At 36.0% G+C, this 23,132-nt stretch overlaps 2 protein-coding genes across 5 annotated transcripts; one reads left to right on the top strand and one right to left on the bottom strand.

Moving 5' to 3' along the window:
* Positions 1–5,498: 5,498 nt before the first annotated feature.
* On the top strand, positions 5,499–15,985 carry LOC109058743 (antizyme inhibitor 1-like). Of its 4 annotated transcripts, none has more exons than XM_019075938.2 (12): positions 5,499–5,691; positions 7,416–7,540; positions 9,039–9,226; positions 9,310–9,483; positions 9,635–9,807; positions 10,991–11,125; positions 13,037–13,118; positions 13,276–13,350; positions 13,435–13,600; positions 14,040–14,158; positions 14,448–14,650; positions 14,730–15,985. In XM_019075938.2, the coding sequence occupies exons 3-12, from the start codon at positions 9,119–9,121 to the stop codon at positions 14,842–14,844; spliced, it is 1,350 nt and encodes a 449-aa protein (XP_018931483.2). In that variant the 5' UTR covers positions 5,499–5,691; positions 7,416–7,540; positions 9,039–9,118; the 3' UTR covers positions 14,845–15,985. The 4 variants fall into 4 exon arrangements, with proteins under 4 accessions (XP_018931483.2, XP_018931481.2, XP_018931482.2 ...); XM_019075936.2 differs by having other exon boundaries at positions 9,036–9,226; XM_019075937.2 differs by having other exon boundaries at positions 7,416–7,680; positions 9,036–9,226.
* A 2,014-nt stretch (positions 15,986–17,999) lies between these two features.
* Positions 18,000–22,921, bottom strand: klf10 (Kruppel-like factor 10). The gene is made up of 5 exons (XM_042773326.1): positions 22,781–22,921; positions 21,664–21,762; positions 20,650–20,748; positions 20,280–20,550; positions 18,000–18,360 (listed from the first exon to the last, which is right to left on the bottom strand). Exons 1-5 carry the CDS (start codon positions 22,919–22,921, stop codon positions 18,086–18,088), a joined length of 885 nt encoding a protein of 294 aa, XP_042629260.1. The 3' UTR covers positions 18,000–18,085.
* Between the last annotated feature and the right edge of the window lie 211 nt (positions 22,922–23,132).

The following is a 23,132-nucleotide window of genomic DNA, read 5'->3' as shown; positions in this document are numbered from 1 at the left end:
ATGCAGTCGGGAGATGGGAGAAAGCTGTAGAAAGTCAAGCATCACTGCAGCCCTCCACCAGTCGGGGCTTTATGGCAGAGTGACCGACGGAAGCCTCTCCTCAGTGCAAGACACATGAAAGCCCGCATGGAGTTTGCTAAAAAACAGATAAATAAGATTCTCTGGTCTGATGAGACCAAGATAGAACTTTTTTACCTTAATTCTAAGTGGTATGTGTGGAGAAAACCAGGCACTGCTCATCACCTGTCCAATACAGTCCCAACAGTGAAGCAGGTGGTGGCAGCATCATGCTGTGTTGGGGGTGTTTTTCAGCTGCAGAGACAGGACGACTGGTTGCAATCGAGGGAAAGATGAATGCGGCCAAGTACAGGGATATCCTGGACGAAAACCTTCTCCAGAGTGCTCAGGCACAGGCTTTTGGTGCCAAATATTCCAACACAAGCATTCCTATCTTTTAAACTAAAAATAGGAAAGTATGCTTGGTTTAGTTTACTTTTTATGTACTTCTCAGAAATGGGCTTTATGTACTCCACAAATATACTTAAAATGACATTTAAGTATACTTGACTTATACTTACAAAAAGTCTAAATATACTTGAACTTTACTTAAGTATACTTAATAAAATAAACTTGAAGTATACTACTTTTTGGTAAGGGGGACCTCAGACTGGGCCGAAGGTTCACCTTCCAACAAGACAATGACCCTAAGCACACAGCTAAAATAACGAAGGAGTGGCTTCATAACAATTCCGTGACTGTTCTTGAATGGCCCAGCCAGTGCCCTGACTTAAACCCAATTGAGCATCTATGGAGAGACCTGAACATGGCTGTCCACCAACATTTACCATCCAGCCTGACAGAACTGGAGAGGATCTGCAAGGAGGAATGGCAGAGGATTCCCCAAATCCAGGTGTGAAAAACTTGTTGCATCTTTCCCAAAAAGACTCATGGCTGTATTAGATCAAAAAGGGCGCTTCTACTAAATACTGAGCCAAGGGTCTGAATACTTAGGACCATGTGATATTTCATCAGGTTTTTTTAATAAATGTGCAAAAATGTCAACAATTCTGTGTTTTTTCTGTCAGTATGGGGTGCTGTGTGTGTACATTCATGAGGAAAAAAAAATGAACTTGCCATGATTTTAGCAATGGATGCAATAGCACAAAGAAGTGAAAAATGTAAGCCAGGTCTGAATACTTTCCTTACCCACTGTGGTGGGTATACATATATATACTATATATATATATATATATATATATATATATAATATATGTATATATATATATATAAAATCAACAGCTGACTGCTGCTTTTTTTCATCATGTAGTTGCACACCTTTATGATCCAGTCGCCTGTGAATTTATGAAGCTGACTTCTCCCTGGAGGTTAAAGGCAGGAATGCCCAGTCAGCAGCCCGACGAGGGAGGCACAGTGGTCTTTTTTTTAGACAGGAGTCCCTCTTCCTGGCAGCGGGTGTCCCCCACCCTGAGTTTGAGGAAAAGCCCACAAAGGGATATGTTTATGGAGTTCAGTAGGTCTGGGGTGCATTGTTTGGGATACAATGCCGGGACTGGCTGGAGCCAAACCCCCAGATCAAACACCAGGGTGGGCTGCCCACTGACGGGCCGGCGGCCAGACCGATAGGGACATGTCTGGGCACGCGTGCTCTAATCAGTCACCCGCACGCGGGCCGGAGGGCCTGGAGAGTGGGGAGTAATGATTGCTTTTTTTTTTGTGTATGTGGAGGTCAGGGTCAGGGTTTAGGGTTTGTATTTGTCTTTTTGTTTTTGTTATAACCCTCGCATCCATTTCCTTACTTTCATACATATGCACGAAGCATGCAAACACACAACTGGGGGAACACAAAAGGATAGCAAGTTGATCGAGAAATGATTTCCAAAAATCATAGGTCCTTTGGGGCTTTGATCATAACAATATTTTGTCATTAATGAAACATCTCCAAAAAGTAAATTTAAAAAAAAAATGATTTATGATTTCCCAACATGCTGTTATTTTTTCTGTTGAAAACAAATAAAGTCAGAACTGTGACATATAAACTAGCAATTCCGGAATTGTGAGCTAATGTGTCTCAATTACCGACTTTTACTTTTAAAAAAGTCAGAATTGTGAGACATAAACTAAGGCTTGTGAGATATAAAGTCAGAATGCAAACAAGGAACACAGAACTAAAGCAAAACAGAAAGTAACACTGACAACAGAATTGCGAGATATGAACTCAGAATTTTGAGAATAAAAGTCACAGTTACTTTTTTGTTTTTGTTTTTTCGTGGCAGAAATGGGCTTCCCATACTTTTCCAGGTCACATTGTGAACACATCTGCCAAGCTACAAAATGAAAAAAAGAAAAAAAAAAAAACATCATGTAACTATCAAAGAAGTATATAGTAACTATAAACAATCTTCTGAAGTCATATGCGTACTTCGCTGCAGTTCTCAAATCTACATCTCTGTCCTTTGTATTCAAACTGAGAGACCAATCAAATCCCACAGAGTTAAAATCCAACTGATGCTGTGGTTGTGTATTTGTTGGATATTTGTTGTAAAGGGGTTAGGTTAATTTGTTTATTTGGGTGGAGAGATGAAAGGTGACAGATAGTGGCGGAAAACAAAAGATAAGCTCTATTGTTTTTGTTATGAACTCACTCTCTATCTATTTAGCCCACTGTGGCAATGACCTTTTAAATATAGTTGAAATGTAGTCATAAAGCAATTTCCATTTACGTAATCTTTAATTAGATGAACCCACAATTTTGTGCTTTCTAATGTGACAGAACCCCTTTAAAGCCTGTTTTTTTGTTTAGTATCTATCTGATTTAATCAAGCCTGAAGTTGCTTCAGTCCAGTAAGTGTTCAACTTGAAATATTACTAACAGTAGCAAAGTTATTATTACGTGGAAATGTTCTGTAGCTTTTCTGTAGAACAAGAATGTTCTTTGTTTTTTCCCATCAGATTATCTGAAATACTTCAGATTATTGGAGAGTTCCTTTATTTTGTTTTGGATTTGAGAATTCTTGTTGCTCAACAGCAGTAGGGTGTTATTGCATACGGCAGGCGAAGCTCATGTCCTTCCAGATGCAGATCACCATTATACCAAGAACAATGGTTATCAAACAGCGCCGTTCACTCCGAGCTGCGTTAGATGTTATGTTAGATTAGATGCCATGCGCTCATTTATAGTCTCTAGAGGGAGCAGGCACAAAACTCGGAACTGCTTTTGTGGGCTGCAAAAGAGAAAACTTACTGACAGTGAAGTAGTCCGAACAACATTGACGTGACTAAAACAAACAGAGCTATTGTGAAGCTCGATTGGCTCATTTGACGTTCTGATGAAACTATTTTTGGTAAAAGGACTCAGCAATCGGAGAAGAGGGAACTACACAAAAGAGGAATTTGTGTCTGTAACATAAGAAACGTTAAGGTTGACTCTTCATGGGAGCGGATTTGGAGAAATGTGATTGTGAAATGTGTGAAATGTCATTCAGAAACATGGCTTTTCATACCACTGTTATGCTGATGACACTCAACTCTACCTCTCATTCCATCCTGATGATCCATCGGTAGCTGCTCGCATCTCAGCTTGTCTAACAGACATTTCTTGCTGGATGAAGGACCATCACCTTCCAACTCAACCTTGCCAAGACAGAACTGCTAGTGGTTCCAACAAACCCATCGTTTCATCACAATTTCACCATCAAGTTAGGCACATCAACCATAACTCCTTCAAAAACAGCCATAAACCTTGGAGTTATGATTGATGATCAGCTAACTTTCTCAGACCACATTGCTAAAACTGTCCGCTCCTGCAGATTTGCTTTATTCAACATTAAGAAGATCAGGCCCTTTCTTGCAGAACATGCTGCACAACTCCTTGTTCAAGCTCTTGTTCTGTCCAGGGCTGGACTATTGTAATGCTCTCTTGGCAGGTCTTCCAGCCAGGTTCTATCAAGCCTTTACAATTAATCCAAACGCGGCAGCAAGATTAATTTTTAATGAGCCGAAAAGAATACACGTCACACCTCTATTTATCAATTTGCACTAGCCTACCAATAGCTGCTCGCATAAAATTCAAGGCATTGATATTTGCATACAAAACCACCACTGGCTCTGCACCCCTTTACCTAAATTCATTACTTCAGACTTATGTGCCCTCTAGAAGCTTGCCTTCTGCAAGTGAACATCGCTTGATTGTGCCATCCCAAAGAAGCACAAAGTCACTTTTACGGACTTTTAAATTAAATGTTCCCTCCTGGTGGAATGACCTGCCCAACTCAATCCCAGCAGCTGAGTCCTTAGCCATCTTCAAGAATCGGCTTAAAACACATCTCTTCCGTCTTTATTTGACCCCTCTAACTTTTTCCCTCACTATTCTAATTCTATTAAAAAAAATAAAAAAATAAAAAAAATGTAACTACCTTTCTAATCTTTTTGTATCCTATCTATTTCTCTTTTCATTTATTATACAATTATAAAAAAAGACCTCTAACACTAGCTTGCTTTATTCTTTTTCTATTCTATCTGTTTTCTTTTTTATTTATTATATTATTTAAAAGCCCTTGCTACGTATACTGTGTTTAGGCTAACTGAGACTTGTTATAGCACTTGTATATCATTGATCTTTTTTTGTTTTTGATTGCTTCCATTGTCCTCATTTGTAAGTCGCTTTGGATAAAAGTGTCTGCTAAATGACTAAATGTAAATGTAAATGTAGCATTGCATCACTTGCTCTGCAGTGAATGGGTGCCGTCAGAATGAGAGTCTGATAAAAACATCACAATAATCCACAGCACTCCAGTCCATCAGTTACCATCTGGAGAAGACAAAAGCTGTGTTTGTAAGAAACAAATAAGATGTTTTTAACTAAAATACGAGGCAATAATCAATAATAAAGCTTCCCTCAGTGTAAAAGTGGTCTGGTCTGAATCAGGAAAGAAATCTGCACAGATCAAACAAGCCAAAACAGTCCAAAAACAACAAATGTGTGGGTGGATTTTAATGTGAGAGACAACAAGAGATGGACCTTTTCACTGGAGGAAGTGTTATAATGGATTATGGACTATTTTAGCCAGAAACCACAAGCAAAAATGCCATAATGATTGGAATTGTTTCTTACAAACACACAGCTTTTGGCTTCTCCAAATGTTAAGTGATGGACTGGAGTGCTGTGGATTATTGTGATGTTTTTATCAGACTCTCATTCTGACGGCACCCATTCACTGCAGAGCAACTGATGCAATGCTACATTTCTCCGAATCTAATCTCTACATCTTGGTGTTACTATTTCAAAAGTGCTGTTTAAGTCAGCATCTTCCTCAATTAGTCATTAGGTTTATCATTTACCCTAGAGTTTGTGATGAATCAGAACTTTGAATAGTTTGAAACCCTCAAGCAGAAAGTCACGAGAGAGAGAGAGCGAGCGAGAGAGCAGGGTAAACACGCCTCCCTCTATAAACTGTGGATGTTAGTGTGGTCACTAGATTCATTTCATCAGAAACTGAACACCGAAGCAGCAGCTGATCGATATGAACCGCGCATAATACTGAGGATAGGACATTCTATCAGTCAGTGAATTCTGAATTATTTATAATGTTTTATCCGGAATCACGCTATAAAAGTGCAAAATGGACAATGTTCTGACAGGAACTTTGTAGGCGAGACGATGAAGGCTTTAAGGTATGAGATGGCACACTTCCTTCTTATCAACATCAATATATATTAATATAAATATTACAATAAAGCACCATCATGCTGATCTTACTCATTAATTAAATAAAGGAGAAAACATAAATGAAAAGTTCAAAATGATGTTATTTGAAGGTATTCGCTTACTATATGTATTATACTACTATTTACAACCAAAGATTTTATTCGCCGTTGTTTATGCTTTGCAGCTGCATGCACTTGTCAATGTGTGAAGATTACCAACAAATAATCATGTAAAACTGTATGTATATTATATCTATTATAATTTTGACTGTCGCCTTACCTAATTAATTTGATTTATGCTATACTGTGATATCATTGGAAACCATTTTTATGTTAATGTACTCTGAAAGAAATTTAAGATAGCAGTTAAATATGTTTATTGTTTGGTTTGTGACTGCACTGGCATATAAATTGCTTCTCAAAGTGGATTAGAAGAACAAAACAACTCTGTTTTTGATTCTATTCTTCGCTCTCCTCGTCAAATTATTCAAAGAAAAAGCCCCGCCCCTTTACCGCATAAATTAAGCCCCGCTCTTCACTCGCTCATAATATTCAAACTGAAGCTCCGCCCCTTTCACATAGCAGCCCCGCCTCCACGCTCCCGTCACTACTTTATTTAAATCATCGCCCCGCCTCCTTCACGCCTTCATCCCTCAACCTTCACAACCGACGTCATTCAGCGCCCGAAACTGTCCACATGGTCCGAGTCTCGGTGGATAAACACGGATATATGGCTCAAAACATCACCGTTACCTCACGTACCGGTGCTTTTATTACCTTTTAAAAATTCCGCCGAAAAAGAGAAGACGGTTTCCCTCAAATGCCCGCCATTTCTCCCGCGTAAGTAGCTCTGGGTTCGTAAGCTAACATGTTACGTGTTAGCCTCTTGTTTATATTTGACGAAAATATTCGAGTTGTTTACAAACACTCGACTGCTTTCTGTCTAAAGAAGTCGTTATGATTTAATGTTATTATTAATATAAATAGCGTTTGACTTGAAAAGCGGTAACGTTAGCTGACAGTTGGCTAAGTGACGGTTAGCAATAAATTAATTTAGTTAATTTAAATCTTATCGCGAATGTCGGTCGTGAAATAATCACAAATAAACACTAACGATGTCATTATTGATTGACTAATAAATCAGAGTTTTTGTCAATCGCTAGAAAAAAACAAACAAACATGAGAAACGTTTTGTATATAACGTTATATAAAAGACTTGCGGAATTGGCGCCTCATTCGTTTCCGTGTGTCTAATTTATATATATTTAAATATGTGAAAATATATTTTTCTCATCCCTATCCATCACACACAATTTACCTTGAAAAACTTTTTCTGTATGTCCATCCATACAGCTTATAAAAACGTCAATAATGTTTTTTTTTTTTTTTTACCTATTCTTTGTTTTTAATGTAATTTATATATAATAATATGTGTTTATATGCATGTGTGTGTATATATAATTATATATATTATATATTATGTATATAAATTATGCTAAATGTATAAAATATATTTAAAATGCCTGAAAATATAAAATAAACTAGGAATAATAATGCATTTTATATATATATATATATATATATATAAGTATTTTTTTATTTCTACTTGTATATACGTTACCAGAGATTGTTCTGCTCCAGATATATATTCTTTGACACTCCTCTTTTGATTATTTTTATTGTTTTTGCAGGTGTACGTGGGGACTACGAGAAGAGCTTAGGGGCTTCTGTCTACCGTGAGCAGTTCGATTTCAACGCGGAGCCCCCTTGGGATCCCAGCTGATAGCTGGAGGGGGTCGACCTCTGACCTGTCCCTGTAGGTTCACATCGCTGTATCCTCACTACTGTACGCTTGCATGAAGCTTCAAGTGCGACCGGACGTCCTCCTGCCCTCCGTGACTGAGCAGTTTCAGTCTGTAGCTGTTTTTAAACCTGCTTTGAGGATGGACTGCTGAGGTCGGTGACGTTGGGACTCTTCTGACCGCTGCTCTGATCGATGTGCACCGCAGGAGTCTTTCTGCTGTGACGTCAAACATGACTTATACAGTTTAAAATAACACAGAGCATTAAAATAAAGCTGCAGTTCACAGTTGGGGTCCCTGTAAATGTCAAAAAGCAGGATGAGTTTTGAAGAAATTAGTTTGTTTGTGGGTGACGTAAAAATGCAAGCTTTTATATTATTGTAATGATATACACTACCGTTCAAAAGTATGGGGTCAGTAAGACTTGTAATGTTTTTTAAAGAAGTCTCTTCTGCTCATCAAGGCTGCATTTATTTGATCAAAAATGCAAAAAAAAAAAACTGTAATCTTGCAAAATGTTATAAGAATATAAAATAATGGTTTCTATTTAAATATCCTTTAAAATATAATTTATTTCTGTGATGCAAAGCTGAATTTTCAGCATCATTACTCCAGTATAAAGTGTCACATGATCTTCAGAAATCATTCTAATATGATGATTTATTATTAGAATTATCAACTGTTGGCAACAGCCAAATATTTTTTGGAAGCTGTGATTACTTTTTTCAGGATTCTTTGATGAATAAAAAGTTAAAAAGAACAGCATTTATTCAAAATATAAATCTTTTCTATCACTTCTTATCAATTTAACACATCCTTGCTGAATGAAAGTTTTAATTTCTTTCAAAAAAAAGAAAGAATAAAAATGCACTGACCCCCAAACTTCTGAACAGTAGTGTATATTGTTAAAAAAGGTTTCTATTTTGAATAAATGCTGTTCTTTTTAACTTTTTATTCATCAAAGAATCCTGAAAAAAAAGTATCACAGCTTTCAAAAAATATTTGGCTGTTGCCAACATTGATAATTCTAATAATAAATCAGTATATTAGAATGATTTCTGAAGATCATGTGACACTTTATACTGGAGTAATGATGCTGGAAATTCAGCTTTGCATCACAGAAATAAATTATATTTTAAAGGATATTAAAATAGAAAACATTATTTTATATTCTTATAACATTTTGCAAGATTACAGTTTTTTATTTTGCATTTTTGATCAAATAAATGCAGCCTTGATGAGCAGAAGAGACTTCTTTAAAAAACATTACAAGTCTTACTGACCCCAAACTTTTGAACGGTAGTGTAAATATATATGCTTATATTTTATAGTCTTATATAATGTGTGGAGAGGATGTTATTCGAGTGTATATGTAAATGAAACCTCTCTATATATATATTTCAATAAATGACTTAAAAGCTCAGTTATGTAATGATTGCTCATGCCGTCATTCACATGAGCTTGCATTTATTGATTTATTAATTTTTTTGGTCTGTCTTGTGCTTGCAGCAGATATCGCTAGGACCCAAGAGCTCTGGGGTGTCTCATAAATAGGTGACCTGCTTTATGCCTGTCAGAGCGTCAGATTACGGATGAGAATGAAGGGAACTCCGGATGAACCACGATTTTCCGTTGAGCTGCTGGAGGGAAGTGCAGCCGTCCGAGATGTGATCGATAAACACATCCGTGATCAAACTCTTGTGAGTGTAAAAAGCTTTATTGTTTCGTTTATTGTGCCTTTTCTCTTCATACCAAAGCGTGATGTATGTTGCTTTTTCTTCAGGCACTGAAGAGTGCATTTTTTGTGGCTGACCTGGGGGTGGTTGTGCGGCGGCAAGTTCGCTGGAGAGCTCAAATGGACCAGATTCGGCCTTTCTACGCGGTCAAGAGCAACAGCAGCCCTGTGGTCGTTGAAATCCTGGCTGCTCTCGGAACTGGCTTTGTTTGTTCAAACAAGGTGAATATAAAATATCAGTGTCATCTCCTCTCGCTAAAACTAGACTGCTCAGTGTCCCAAAATAGCAATCCGGTTCTATTTTTAAAGTATGTTATTCCTTTTATTAGTTGGTTTGTGTGTCAGTCATCTGTTTTGGCTCCTTGTCTTTCAGCATGAGCTGGACTTAGTGAAGGGCTTTGGCGTCCCGTCTCAGGACATCATCCTCGGAGGCACGTGCAAACAGCTGTCGCATATCAAATACGCAGCCAAACACAACATCTCCCTCCTGGTTTGTGATAATGAGGTGGAGCTGAGGAAGATTGCACGATGTCATCCCAAAGCAAAGTGAGTGACTGGAAGTGAGGCTCGTCACAATACAAGCATCTGCAGTGAAACGTCACCGTTCTCAGACGATATCGGTTTAGGAGAGGTAGAAACATGTGGGGTAGTAACCTGTAGAGTCATGTTATGGGGATTAAGGTTCTGTTACTCACAATCCAATTATAATAGGTGCACTAACATTGAATATTAGTTTTATGTGTTAAAATCTGTTAATTTATTTATATAAGTTCTTAAGTACTTTTTAAAAAAATTATAAATGAATAATAAATTAAACCAGTTGTACACAAAGCTTAGTTCTGCCATGACATAAAAAAAATAGAAAGATATTATCTTTTTTTTTTTTTTTCTTTTTTTTTAAATCCTTAATAAAATTCTTGGTTTTAATCTCACAATTCTGACTTTGCCACAAAAAAAAAAATAATAATAATTTTTGAGATAAAAAGTTGCAATTACCTTTTTTTATTTTTTGGAAAAGTCAGAACAGGGGTTCCCACGCGTACTACTTTTATATATATTTATATATTAGATATATATATATTTATATATATATTTATATATATATATATTATTATTATATTATTATTTATCATTTTTTTTTTTTTTTTTTTTTTTTAATAATACTTTAGGGTGAGATCCTTGTCTTTTATTCCCGCTGTAATTAAATACAAAATGCCCTGATAAAGTCTTTGAAGTCGACAACAAAGAACCATAAACATGCAAATTATTCAAATATTAAAAAAAAAAAAAATCTTTTCACATTTCTCACAATTGTCCTTTTCTTACGGTTGCGAGTGTCTCACAATTCTCTTTTTTGTGTGTGGTTTGCTTCTAGAATTATATCTGGTATACATATAGAATTGCAAGGAAAAAAATCAGAATTGTGCGATTTAAAAAGTCTCAATTGCCTTTATTTTTTTATTCTTTGGCGGAAATAAGCTTCCATAATTGTATGTCAAGCATTAATAACAAACTTAAAAGAGCTTCGAAACATACAAGCACATATAAAGCAATAAAGGGGAACAAAAAAGGACATTAAAAGCAAGAAGTGAGCAACAACACTGTCTAAAAGTAGTGTTGTTGCTGATGATGTCATGGACAGCGGCAGCTCTGATTGGCTGCATTCGCACCAATGCACTGGATTTGATTGATACTAACCCTCATCTTTTGACCTGGTTTTCTGCAACAGGGTGTTGCTGCTGTTGAGATCGGAGAGCTGTTGTGAGCGTGAGGAGACGGTCATACCGTTCGGCTCCACGCTGAGGGACTGCAGACACCTGCTGGAGAGAGCCAGAGAGCTCAGTCTGCACGTTACAGGAGTCAAGTGAGTCTCGCTCGGGTTACAGCTGGACTCATTTATTAATTACAGTGGCCTCAAAAAGTGTTTGGACACGTCACCATTTCTAATTTCTTATTCTATAAGCATTGCTCTCATAGTAATATTTATGCAACTATAATTGCAGCGTAAATAATGCTTACAGCTGCTTCTGTGCCTCTTGAAAAAATTTATTTCTTTTCAATTTTCGATTTTTCTTTTATGTCCAAAAATCATTAGGATATTAAGTAAAGATCATGTTCCATGAAGATATTTAGTAAGTTTCCTACTGTAAATATATCATAACTTTTGATTAGTAATATGCATTGCTAAGAACTTCATTTGAACAACTTTAAAAGATGATTTTCTCAATATTTAGATTTTTTTACACCCTCAGATTCCAGATTTTCAAATAGTTGTATCTCAGACAAATATTGTCCTCCTAACAAACCACACATCAATGGAGAGATGATTTATTCAGCTTTCAGATGACGTATACATTTCAATTTCGAAAAATTTGAGGTTTTGTGGTCCAGAGTCACATATTATGATCACTAATACAATATTCAGTTACTCCTTTCTGGGAAATATACTTTACATCCGATACCAAAATAAGCTCAATGGTATTTTCCCAACCTTCCCAAACTCTTTATAATTTGGTTTAATTGGAATAATTTACATAATGACTGCAGAGCATTGAAAATGTCCCCTATTCTTTTAAATATATTTTTATTAAAATCCTCCATAATAATACATTATTTTGTCAGATCATCATTATAATTATATTTGCCATGCCATGTATAATTATACAGTACAGGTCAAAAGTTTGGAAACATTACTATTTTTAATGTTTTTGAAAGAAGTTTCTTCTGCTCATCAAGCCTGCATTTATTTGATCAAAAATACAGAAACAAAAATGTAATATTGTGATATATTATTACAATTTAAAATAATTGTTTTTAAATGTATTATACTTTAAATTATCATTTATTTTCTGTGCTGCAAGCTGAATTTTAGGATCATTATCACATGATCCTTTAGAAATCATTCTAATATGATGATTCATTATCAAAGTTGGAAACAGTTCTGCTGCTTAATATTTTTTCAGAACATGTGATACTTTTTTACGATACTTTGATGAATAAAAAGTAAAAAAAAAAAAAAAAAAAAAGAAGCTATGTTTTTTAAACATATAAATATATTTTGTAATAACATATACACTACTGGTCAGTAATTTGGGGTCAGTCAATTTTTTTTTTCTTTCTTTTTTTAAATATAAATCAATACTTTTATTCAGCAAGGATGTGTTAAATTGATAAAAAGTGATAGTAAAGAAAATATATTATTAGAATATATATTATTAGAATTTTTTATTTTAATTTTTGAATAAATGCAGTTCTTTTTAACCTTTATTCATCAAATATATTAGACAGCAGAACTGTTTCCAAACACTCATAATAATCAGAATATTAGAATGATTTCTAAATGATCATGTGATAGAATGGATGTTACATGTGACCACTGAAGGCTGGAGTAATGATGCTGAAAATTCAGCTTTGCATCACAGGAATAAATTATTTTTTTAAAGTATATTCAAATAGAAAACTATTATTTTAAGTTGTAATAATATTTCACAATATTACTGTTTTTTAAATGCAGGCTTGATGAGCAGAAGAGACTTCTTTCAAAAACATTAAAAATAGTAATGTTTCCAAACTTTTGACCTGTACTGTACACACACACACATATATAACTTCGTATGTCATTGCATTAGACATTAAAGCTAGTGTGTAAACGAATGCTGATGGAGCTGTCCTCAGAATGAACTTTATTTTTCAGTAGGACAGGCTCTAGTGAGTCATGCACAATTACACCAAGGCCGTTTATAAAGGAAGTAAATGAGGTGTGTTTTTCTCACAGATTCAACATTCCCAGTTGTTGTCAGGATGCACAGGCGTTCTCTCGTGCGGTCTCTGACGCCCGCTGTGTCTTTGATATGGGGGTGAGTCATCGCTCATGCAGTCAAGGATCGGATTCTGATCTGATTGTGTCATGAGCTTCCCTACTGAACCCAGAGGGAATGATCTTTATTTATCTAAATGTCACGTTCAGTGTTTATTTCCCCCTCGGTAACGTGTTCTAAATGAATCTGATCTTAGGAGGAGCTGGGCTTTGAGATGAGTGTTCTGGACGTCGGAGGCGGCTTTGATGGAAGTGAGGCGCAGTTAGACGAGGTACTGTACTATAAGTTTGTTGTTTATATATTTATGTGTGTTTTCCCCCCTCGGCTGAGCTTCTAGTGTTGTTTTTGTATGCAGGTCAACCAGACGCTGAAACCCGTGCTGGACATGTATTTTCCTCTCTCCACCGGCTTGTCGATCATCGCTGAACCCGGAGTTTATTATGTGTCGTCTGCCTTCACGCTGGCCATGAATATAATCGCTAAGAAAAGCGTGGCTCGTGATTTCAGTGGTCAAGTGCACAGTGAGTGCTAGTCAATATTTATATCAGATATTTATGATGTACCATGGGTTTTATTTTGCTGGAGATATATTTGGATAACTATTGAATCATCAAAAGAGCAAATAAATGTATAATTACAACTAAATATACTCTAATTCTATTGTAAGTACATGTTGTTAAAGTTTTATATATATATAATTACAATTATATATATTATAAATATATAATGTAATATTTTATATATATTAAAATTTTTATATTTTTTATATATTTTTTCATTTATATTTAAAAATATAATATATTGCCTAATACAAAAATACAATTAAAAAAAAATATTATATTACAATTTTATTTTGCAATATTGCCCAACCTTAATTTAAAAATAAAATAAAATCCCGCTGCATGTCTGGTGATGCACTGATCATAAAATGTTTATTAAACTCATGTTTGTGTTTTTCAGATGCACTGTCTGCGAACGACGAGCCTGAGTTTCTCTACTACATGAACGATGGGGTTTATGGGTCTTTTGCCGGTAAACTTCTGTGTGAAGATTCAATATCGATGCCTTCAGCACACAAGGTGGGAATGTCTCTCTTCCTCTTAAATTGAATGTGACATTGTTCATATGATTAATAATCATCAGAAAATTTTTAGATGATTTTTTTTGTTTTCTTATTTTGTGTGATTTTTCACATGATTCTTATGAGTATTTTTTTAGTCTGTGTAATAAAAGAAAGTTTTTTAGAATTTTTCTAGGATTATGCTGTGTGAGCTTGTGTTGTGTGGGTGTTCTGAGAGATATTTTGTGATTAGATGTTTTGTAGTCCAGTGCTTTAGTCTGTAGATTGTTAAAGCTGGTTTTTATCAGGAGGTGAGCGCAGAAGAGCCGCTGTTCTCCAGCAGTCTGTGGGGTCCGTCTGCTGATGATCTGGATCAGGTGGTGGAGCGATGTCTGCTTCCGGAGCTCAGTGTTTTTGTGGACTGGCTGCTTTTCGGCAACGCAGGGGCCACATTCACTAACGGAGAGGAACACAACCCGCCCGTCTTCTACAGCATCACCGAATGCGACTGGTACAGAGCCGAATCTCAGTGTCACTGCAACCCAGCGCATTTGTTTTGGTTTCTAATCAAGTTGTTTTTCCTGCTGCAGGCAACACGTTCATAACTGTGGCGTCACTTTGGACGTGAGGATGAGGAACTTCTCTTTGATACCGTGCTGCTTGCAACCAAACACATCCAAGGTGTCCGTTTCCACCCCGGCGTAACATAAAGCCACGTATCAACGTCATTATTTCAACTAACTTGAAGCACTTACGAACCTGGAATCTTCTAAGAAGCTGGGACCAGAGCTGAAGAAGTGTTCTTGACCATCACAACTGCAAACGGATGCGATTAGCTTTAACAAATGAGCCAGCTGGCCTTTACAGATACATTTAATTATATTTAAGTGTGTTTTACAAATATATACGCGCATAATAGTTCCGCTTACTAATGGAATCGGTCATGTACCCAACAGGGGAAGTTATTTATTAAAGCTCCAGTCTAGTTTCATGACATCATCAGATGCTTTTAAAGAAACGTGCACGTGTTACGAAGATGATGTTTGAACTGGAAAATTGTGTTCTTCGTCCTATTTGAACTGTTAAAGGAATAGTTCAGCAGAGCACTGTGGTGTGTTTTTGTGGACAAAATATAATGGAGAGTTTGTAAACTGTTGAAATCTTCTGCCCAGAACACACGTTAAAGGGATAGTTCATCCAAAAACGCTAAATCTGCTGCAAATGGACTCGACCTCAGGCCATCCAAGCTATAAATGAGTTTGTTTCTTCGTCAGATTTGGAGAAATGTAGCATTGATTGCATCCCTTGCTCTGCAGCGAATGGGTGCCGTCAGAATGAGAGTCTGATAAAAACATCACAAGTAATCAGTCCATCAGTTCACATCCGGAGAAGACAAAAACTGAAACAAATCCAGCATTAAAATGATTTAATCTGTGCATAATTCTCTCCTGATTCAGACGAGAAACTACTGGAGGAAGCGCTGTTAAGGATAGAGGACTCATATTATGGCTAAAAGTAAAGGTGTGAAGTTAAAAATGTCTTAGATTTTGTGATTACTGTGCTGTTTTTATCAGCTGTTCGGACTCTCATTCTGACGGCACCCATTCACTGCTGAGACACTGATGGAAAGCTTTCAAACTAATCTTTTTTTTAACGCAAGTATGCAAATGCAGACACCCAAGTGCAAAGATCTGGTCCAGTTGCTTGCATTGCATTGACGAGCAAGTTTTTGCATTTAAATGAAAGCTGACGTGTGCGGTCGTTTCTCAAAATGCAGTATTGTGTCTGCTTCACATACTTGTGTAGTTTGTTTCGGGCCTCTTCTAAGCAGTAGTCAGCGAGTGTCACGCTGCTGAGGTGTGCGGTCGTTTGTTATGTTGAGGACGTCTCTGGTATAGTGAAGTATGTCTGAGGATGTGTTGAAGACGGTTGGAGCAAGTGCTGCTGGTTAAAGTGAGAGGAGGCTCTTATGATGCTCTTTACCTGCAAGATCAGAACTGCAGCATAGAACAGGAATTAGACAAAATAAATGTTTGTTTAAAGTCAGAGCCTAAACCTACACTGTTTGCTGTTTACAGCATTTACCTTTTCTTGACGAAGTTTTGCTGTCAATAAAATGGTATTAATGGCCTTGTTGATTCATATTTCCTTTTTATTATCTGGTACAATGTTGCATTTACTCTTTACTGTTAAACACGAGTGAGCAAATAGCTAGGAACAAATGCAGCGTGTTTTACAAAAATTGGTTAGGAGCCAATTGGTTACTGAATAATGAATCTGAATTCTTCATAGAACTGAAAATGAAAAGTTTTATTTAAAAAAAAAAAAAAATTTAATTTATTTATTAATATATGCATAAAACAGGTCAATCTGATGACACCCCATTTAGACACTAACTAAAAAAGTGATGCTTTATAATAATGACACATTTGTTAATGCATTAACTAACAGTACAATTGTTGCATTATTTATGCCCTGTTATTAACATTAGTTAATAAAATGTTCGTGCATTGTTCATGTTAGTGCAATTCCAAACCTGAAACTGTTATTGTTAATATCAACATCTAATAAGAATAACAACTGATAATAAGAATGGTTCCTGAAACATCCATATTAGCATGATTTTCTGAAAGTACTTTGTGTTAATATTACGATTTAAAATACCTGTTTCCTATGTGAATATGTCACATGATCCTGAAAATCCGAAGTATTTCTGTTTCAAATAAATGCTGTTCTTTGAATAATCAAAGTTTCCACACACAAATATTGTTGTATTCGGCATTTATAATGATTAGAAATGTTTATTCTTGAGCAGCAATCAGCATATTACACTGATTGTCTGGAGATCATGTGACACCTGACGAATCGCTGGAAATTCATCTGTTGCATCACAGACATTAAGATATATTCACATAGAAAAAGGTATTTTTTAACTAGTAATCACATCATAAATTAATATATCATTTGAAAGCTTAGAAGCCCAGAAGAGCATCCTGTGAAAAAACCCATTTTTGAAATTGGACATTGCGTTACCATGGAAATGGTAACGTTAAAATCTTATGGCGGTCTCCTCCCCCTTAGTGGGCGGAGTCAAGTGTCATATGAACAAAATGGCCATATACGTGGCTTTTAGAATAAAAACGTTATAATCTTGGCAACATTACATATCAGTGGAAGGTGGTCTGAGTCTCACTATTCAGATATTTGGTGGTTATTTTGAGACAGAAGTAAACATTGACAGAGAAATCTAAGAGAAAAATTCATTAAACAAAATTCAAAGAGTTTTTGATGGCTCCCGGTGGCTGTTTGTGGTATGACGCCCTGAATAAAATCTCACAGGAACCTCCATTTTTTTTCATATCAACTTCAAATTTGGCAACATAACTTATTTAAGATACACAAGGCTTTACATTTTATACCAGTTTCGAGTAAAAACGCTGTTATGTAAAAATATTTTATAAATAAATAAATTAAATAAAATTAATACTAGCACATTTTCCATTTACAGTACATTTAAACTTCTGATAACTCTTTGATACTTAAATTTTTTTTTTTAAATTCCCACTTTTGTGCCAAAATCTGCTAATTTTTCTCTTCTTTATAAAGAGACCCCACCCCCCCCTTCACGTCTATTATTCCAATGTTGTTTCATAAATTTGACAACAATTTAAGTTTTTGGAGACAGTGCCCTTAAAATGCCCTGATTTTAACAAATGTGGTGGGTGACTAGTTAAAGGGTTTAAAATTCTAATAATATTTCACAATATTGCTGAGTTTTATGACTGTATTCTTTGATAAAACTATAATGCCAGCTTTGATGATCAGAAGAAACTAATAGCAAAAACCATTACAAATCCTAATGATTATCAAAACTTTGTGAAACAGTAGTGCATATATATATATATATATATAAACAATTAAAGCGTTAGAGATGTGAAGGACTGTGTCAGCTCTGAGTTTTAGGTGCCAGAGGCTGCAGGTGACAGACAGCACTGATGCTGTTCAGACGGTAAACCTCCTTCTGCCACACCGGCGTTCTCCTGGCTGTTAGATGGCGGCGTGTGTGTTTTGTCAGGTGGTCGCTGCGCACAAAGCGGCTGTGGCAAACCGGGCAGGAGAAACGCTTCTCTCCTGTGTGTGTGCGCCGGTGACGGGACAGTTCATCAGATCTGGCAAACCGCCGTAAGCAGCCGTCCCAGCAGCACCTGAACGGCTTCTCACCTGCTCGGAGAAACGGTAAACAGACCAGTGTGAGACCCAGCAGCACCTGAACGGCTAGGTCTTATAAGGTCATCAACCTGTCCACAAATTAAGGCCTTGCAAAGGTCTTAAAGGGATACTCCACTCCAAAATGAAAATGTTGTCATTAATCACTTACCCCCATGTCGTTCCAACCTGTACAAGCTCCGTTCGTCTTCAGAACACAGTTTAAGATATTTTGGAGTGAAAACGTGAGGCTTGTGACTGTCCCATTGAACTGCCAAATAAATAAACAGCGTCAAGGTCCATAAAAGGTATGAAAGTCGTCGTCAGAATACTCCATCTTCCATCAGAAGTGCAATCTGGGTTATATGAAGTGACGGGAACACTTTTGTAAACGAAAAAAAAACAAAAATAATGACTTTATTAAATAATTCCTTTGTCAAACAGTCTCCTCTGTGTCCTCTCCATATCACCGTTGCTCTTCTGTATCATCCGCGCCACAAGGATGCGCTGTTTCTACATGTATTTAGCTTTGATTTGAAATAAAACAGCACATCCTTGTGGCACGGATGATACAGAAGAGCATACGGTGATATGGAGAGACACAGAGGAGACTGTTGACAAAGGAATTGTTGAATAAAGTCATTATTTTTGTTTTCTTCGCTTACAAAAGTGTTCCACGTCTGATGGCAGATGGAGTATTCTGATGACGACTTTCATACCTTTTATGTACCACTACCTTAACACTGTATTTATTTGGCAGTCTATGGGACAGTCACAAGCCTCCCTGTTTTCATCCAAAATATCTTAAACTGTGTTCTGAAGACGAACTTATTGTTTATGGGTTTGGAACGACATGGGGTAAGTTGATTAATGACAAAATATTTTCATTTTGGGGTGGAGTATCCCTTTAATGCAGAGCAGATAGTCAGAAATTCATACAGTCATGGCATTATAATTACAAAAATATGAATTCTCCCCTGAGTGTTTCGGTTTTGTGTTCGAACACAAATATCTAGACATCTTCAAATCAGCATATATTTACTTGAGATGCAAACTGAACATATAAAGCCCTGTTTCTGAGAAACTGAACAAATCCAAGTGAATTTATGCATAAATCAAGAACAAATATCTGTCAGTAAGGAATGACGACGTTTTCCTTTTGAATTAAGTTGATTTTTCCGAGCCTTTTGACAGATATTTGACCTTGTTTTAATCGTAAACTCATTTCATTTTGTGCAGTTTCTCAGAAAACAAGACTTCTAATGTCATTTTGCTTCTCAAGTAAATGCATCTTGATTTAGAAATCTTTAGATATTTGAACAATTTTTATTTTACAATTTTTATTTTATTTTTTTTTGCAGTGTGATCAGAAGGTACAGTAAAAGTTATTTCTATATTCTAGTGGCTAGGCTATTATTATAGTTAACTAAAACTATTTAAAATATATAGTTAAAGTTAATGTCAGCTGAACTGAAGAAAAAATATATATATATATAATTTATTTTATTTTTTATTTAACCAGAATAACATCTCTGAGCAAAAAAATAAAAAATAAAAAAAATTAAATATATATATAATATTTTAAATAAAATTAATTGAAAATAGTATATCAATGACCCTAAAAGAACAGTCTAGTGGTGGGGAGCTGAGATATCAAGCATTAAGCTATTTATTTAATTTATTATTTATTGTTTTTATTTGTAAAATAAAAAGAAATGGAGATCTGTTGTATTTTTAAAATGTTTCCTTATATTTATTCTTTAATTTTTTTTCTTTATTGGTCTTAAAAAGTCTTTAAAATGTCTTGCATTCCATTAAAATGCTTTAAGTCCAAAGTAAAAATCTTCTGAGAAGCACTGATCTGAATCATGCTAACACTGCTTTGCTTTTTTTGCGTGTGCGGGCGGCGTGTAATAGAAGCATGTTCTCTGCACCTGTGTGTGTTCTCAGGTGTGCTTTCAGGTGGGAGCTTTTGAAGTATGTTTTCCCGCAGTCGGGGTGGGTGCAGATGTGATCGCGGGGGCGTGACGGGACGGCTCCGGACGCGGGTGTGACTGTGGACGGGTCTCGGGCTGGAGCGGGAGCGATGGCGGTGAACTTCAGACCCACTGGAGGCGCTGTGACTGTCTGTTTAGGGGGCAGAATCACCACGACTGAAGATTTGGCCACAAACAGCAGCGAGGTGCCGGGAGGAGGGCTGGAGCGCTGTCACTGGAAGCATCTGAAGACAGCGGCAGGGGCTGATGGGGGATCTGCTGGAGATCTGAGCGGTGCGCGGTCGGCGTCTGACGTGTGCCGGATCACGCTGACCGCTTGAGATCTGGCCTCAGGTGAAGCCGTGACCCCTGACCCCAGGTGCGGGTCGCTCTCGGGGCTGTACGGTGGAGTCATGCATGACATAACCTGAAAAAATACAACCAGTTCACTTCTGTTTCTACATATTACTCAGTTAATAGATCTGGCCATGGGTGAATCTCACAAAAACATGTTCAGGTCACATCATGCCATTATTATCATGCATCTCTCATTATTATAACCTAGATGTTTTAAGTTTCAACCATTTCAGTCACAATCTCATTAGATTCCTCCAAATGCAGTACTGTATTTATCTTATTACTGTACTACAGTGATTTTTTACGGCACACAATTACTAACGGGACCTCATTCTAATAGATGATCAAACTAATAGATCTCACTGTATTTTCCCCACGTGATAAGGTTTTCGGTGTTTAAATATGCAAAATGAGGCAGGTATAATCATTAATGAGGCATCTAATTAAAATATGCACTAATTTGCATACGTTTCCAGTACATATGATTATCAGTGTTATTTAATCACTTAGAAATATTATAGTTTTTATTATTATTTTGAATAAGGCTTTATTTTTATATTTTCTGTTTGCACTTTATTTTTATTGTCTATTTATAGATGCTTCTAATATGTCTATATAGATTTTTTTTTTTTTTTTCAGTTTTGGTTTTTAGTGCATCAAGTTTTTATCTATTTTACCCAACACCAAGACTTATTTTATATTTTATTTTATTTGGAAGGAACAATGGGGTTTTAAGTTCTAGCTTAGTTTAACTATAATAACCCATATATATATATTATATATATATATTATATATATATATATATATATATATATATATATATATATATATATATATATGTGGTGTGTGTGTGTCGTGTGTGTGTATATATAATATATATATATGCAGTGCAAAACATATGCATCAATACACTTTACAGTTTAAATAGTATATACTCTGTTTACAGTACAAATAGTGAGGTTTTAGATTTGTGTATTCACACACATGAGAGGAAGAAGAACCCCTCTGCTGGAGGTTCATGGACATCAGGGCCTCCACAGCTCTGAGTATTCTCCTGTCTGAATCCGAGCTCGTCAAAGGCTGCTAGATGTGACAAAAAAAACACAGTTTTTATGATTTAATTAATAACTAGCTTGTCATCAAACTCACAAACCTCCTGCAGCTCCTTCACAAACCTCAGTTAGGAAAACCACGATGTAATGTGATGTTTAACGCACTTCATTGTGTTGTATCAACAGCGATGGAATAGATTTTCTTTCTCTGTGTATTTTTAATGAAGATGGCCAAGGATTATCCTATCTTTAATCAAATGTCGACTAAGCAATAATACTAAATTAGATCAAAAGGAGTCCTAACAATTAGATTAGATACCTGGCTACATTTTTCTTTCATGAATTTTATATCCTATATGAGACTATATATATTATATATGATAGCAATCTTGGGCGCATTGTCAATTTGCATTAACTTCACTAACAAATGTAATATAATAATTTTATAATATATTTAGATTATATATATTATGTATATATACACACACACAAATAGAAGATAGTAGGTATATAATATAGAATTACCAGGTATAAAAATAATTAGTTTTATTTTCAATACAAGAAAATTCATAATTGAATCAATTGATTCGTTTGGACATTACATTATCTACTAGTTCATAGTTTTTTTTTCAATAGTTTTGACCAGTTATTTTCAAAATCAGCTTTTATAAAACATATTAAATAAATATAATAGGAACAATAAGCAAAAAGAAATATTATACCAGGAAATTAAACATGGAAATTATTTATTTTTTTTATTGTAATAGCAGATCAAAATGAAAGTCTTAAATATCATTTAAATGACAGTTGTTTTTACTTACAACTTTCAGATATGGATGTCATACTGATGCTGCATTATTTCTCTCGGTTTATCACTCTGACTGAAGACTCATTGTGATATAAATAACTGTCTCTGAGATTGGATCTGGATTCATTCACATATTTCAGAAAAACCGAGCCGCGCCGTCACACTCGTGGACGTCGCCTCAGCCAATCCACCGGAAAGGTGTGCGGACGCGCCAGCCAAATCAGGAGGGAGCGCGCGTTACGCTGCGTGAGCGCGCGGACTGATCGGCGCGGGTGTGTGGGATGGTCCACAGGTCGGTCAGCTGTGGTGTGCTGTCTGTGCATGAGCTGATGATGTGCGGATATTTAAGCCTGATCCCTGCTAACTTCTTCAGCTCGGGCATTTACTCACGTGTTTCATCAGAGACACATTGAAAGACACTCGATTTTTCTTCAAAACACTGTGCAGTTGTCTCCGTTATTTCAACATTGCACCATAATATCATTAAAATAATGTTACACAAGTGTTTATATGTATATGTGTTTATGGTGTGGTGTTGTGTTGTGTGTGTGTGTGTGTGTGTGTGTGTGTGTGTGTGTGTGTAATAATTTGAT

The sequence above is a fragment of the Cyprinus carpio genome, chromosome A16 (genome assembly GCF_018340385.1).
Source record: "Cyprinus carpio isolate SPL01 chromosome A16, ASM1834038v1, whole genome shotgun sequence".
Classification (NCBI taxonomy): domain Eukaryota; kingdom Metazoa; phylum Chordata; class Actinopteri; order Cypriniformes; family Cyprinidae; genus Cyprinus; species Cyprinus carpio.
This window is presented reverse-complemented; position numbering and strand designations above follow the sequence as displayed.

What these genes read in the sequence shown, in the direction of transcription:
- LOC109058743 (XM_019075938.2), top strand. Translation starts at nt 9,119, where the DNA reads ATGAGAATGAAGGGAACTCCGGATGAACCACGATTTTCCGTTGAGCTG. An exon ending in GCTTTGTTTGTTCAAACAAG is followed by an intron (nt 9,484 to 9,634) that starts GTGAATATAAAA and finishes CTTGTCTTTCAG; the next exon opens with CATGAGCTGGACTTAGTGAA. An exon ending in GTGAGGCGCAGTTAGACGAG is followed by an intron (nt 13,351 to 13,434) that starts GTACTGTACTAT and finishes TTTTGTATGCAG; the next exon opens with GTCAACCAGACGCTGAAACC.
- klf10 (XM_042773326.1), bottom strand. Translation starts at nt 22,921, where the DNA reads ATGCCCGAGCTGAAGAAGTTAGCAGGGATCAGGCTTAAATATCCGCAC. An exon ending in CCAGATCTCAAGCGGTCAGC is followed by an intron (nt 20,551 to 20,649) that starts GTGATCCGGCAC and finishes TTCCAGTGACAG; the next exon opens with CGCTCCAGCCCTCCTCCCGG. An exon ending in ACACCTGAGAACACACACAG is followed by an intron (nt 18,361 to 20,279) that starts GTGCAGAGAACA and finishes TTCTCCGAGCAG; the next exon opens with GTGAGAAGCCGTTCAGGTGC.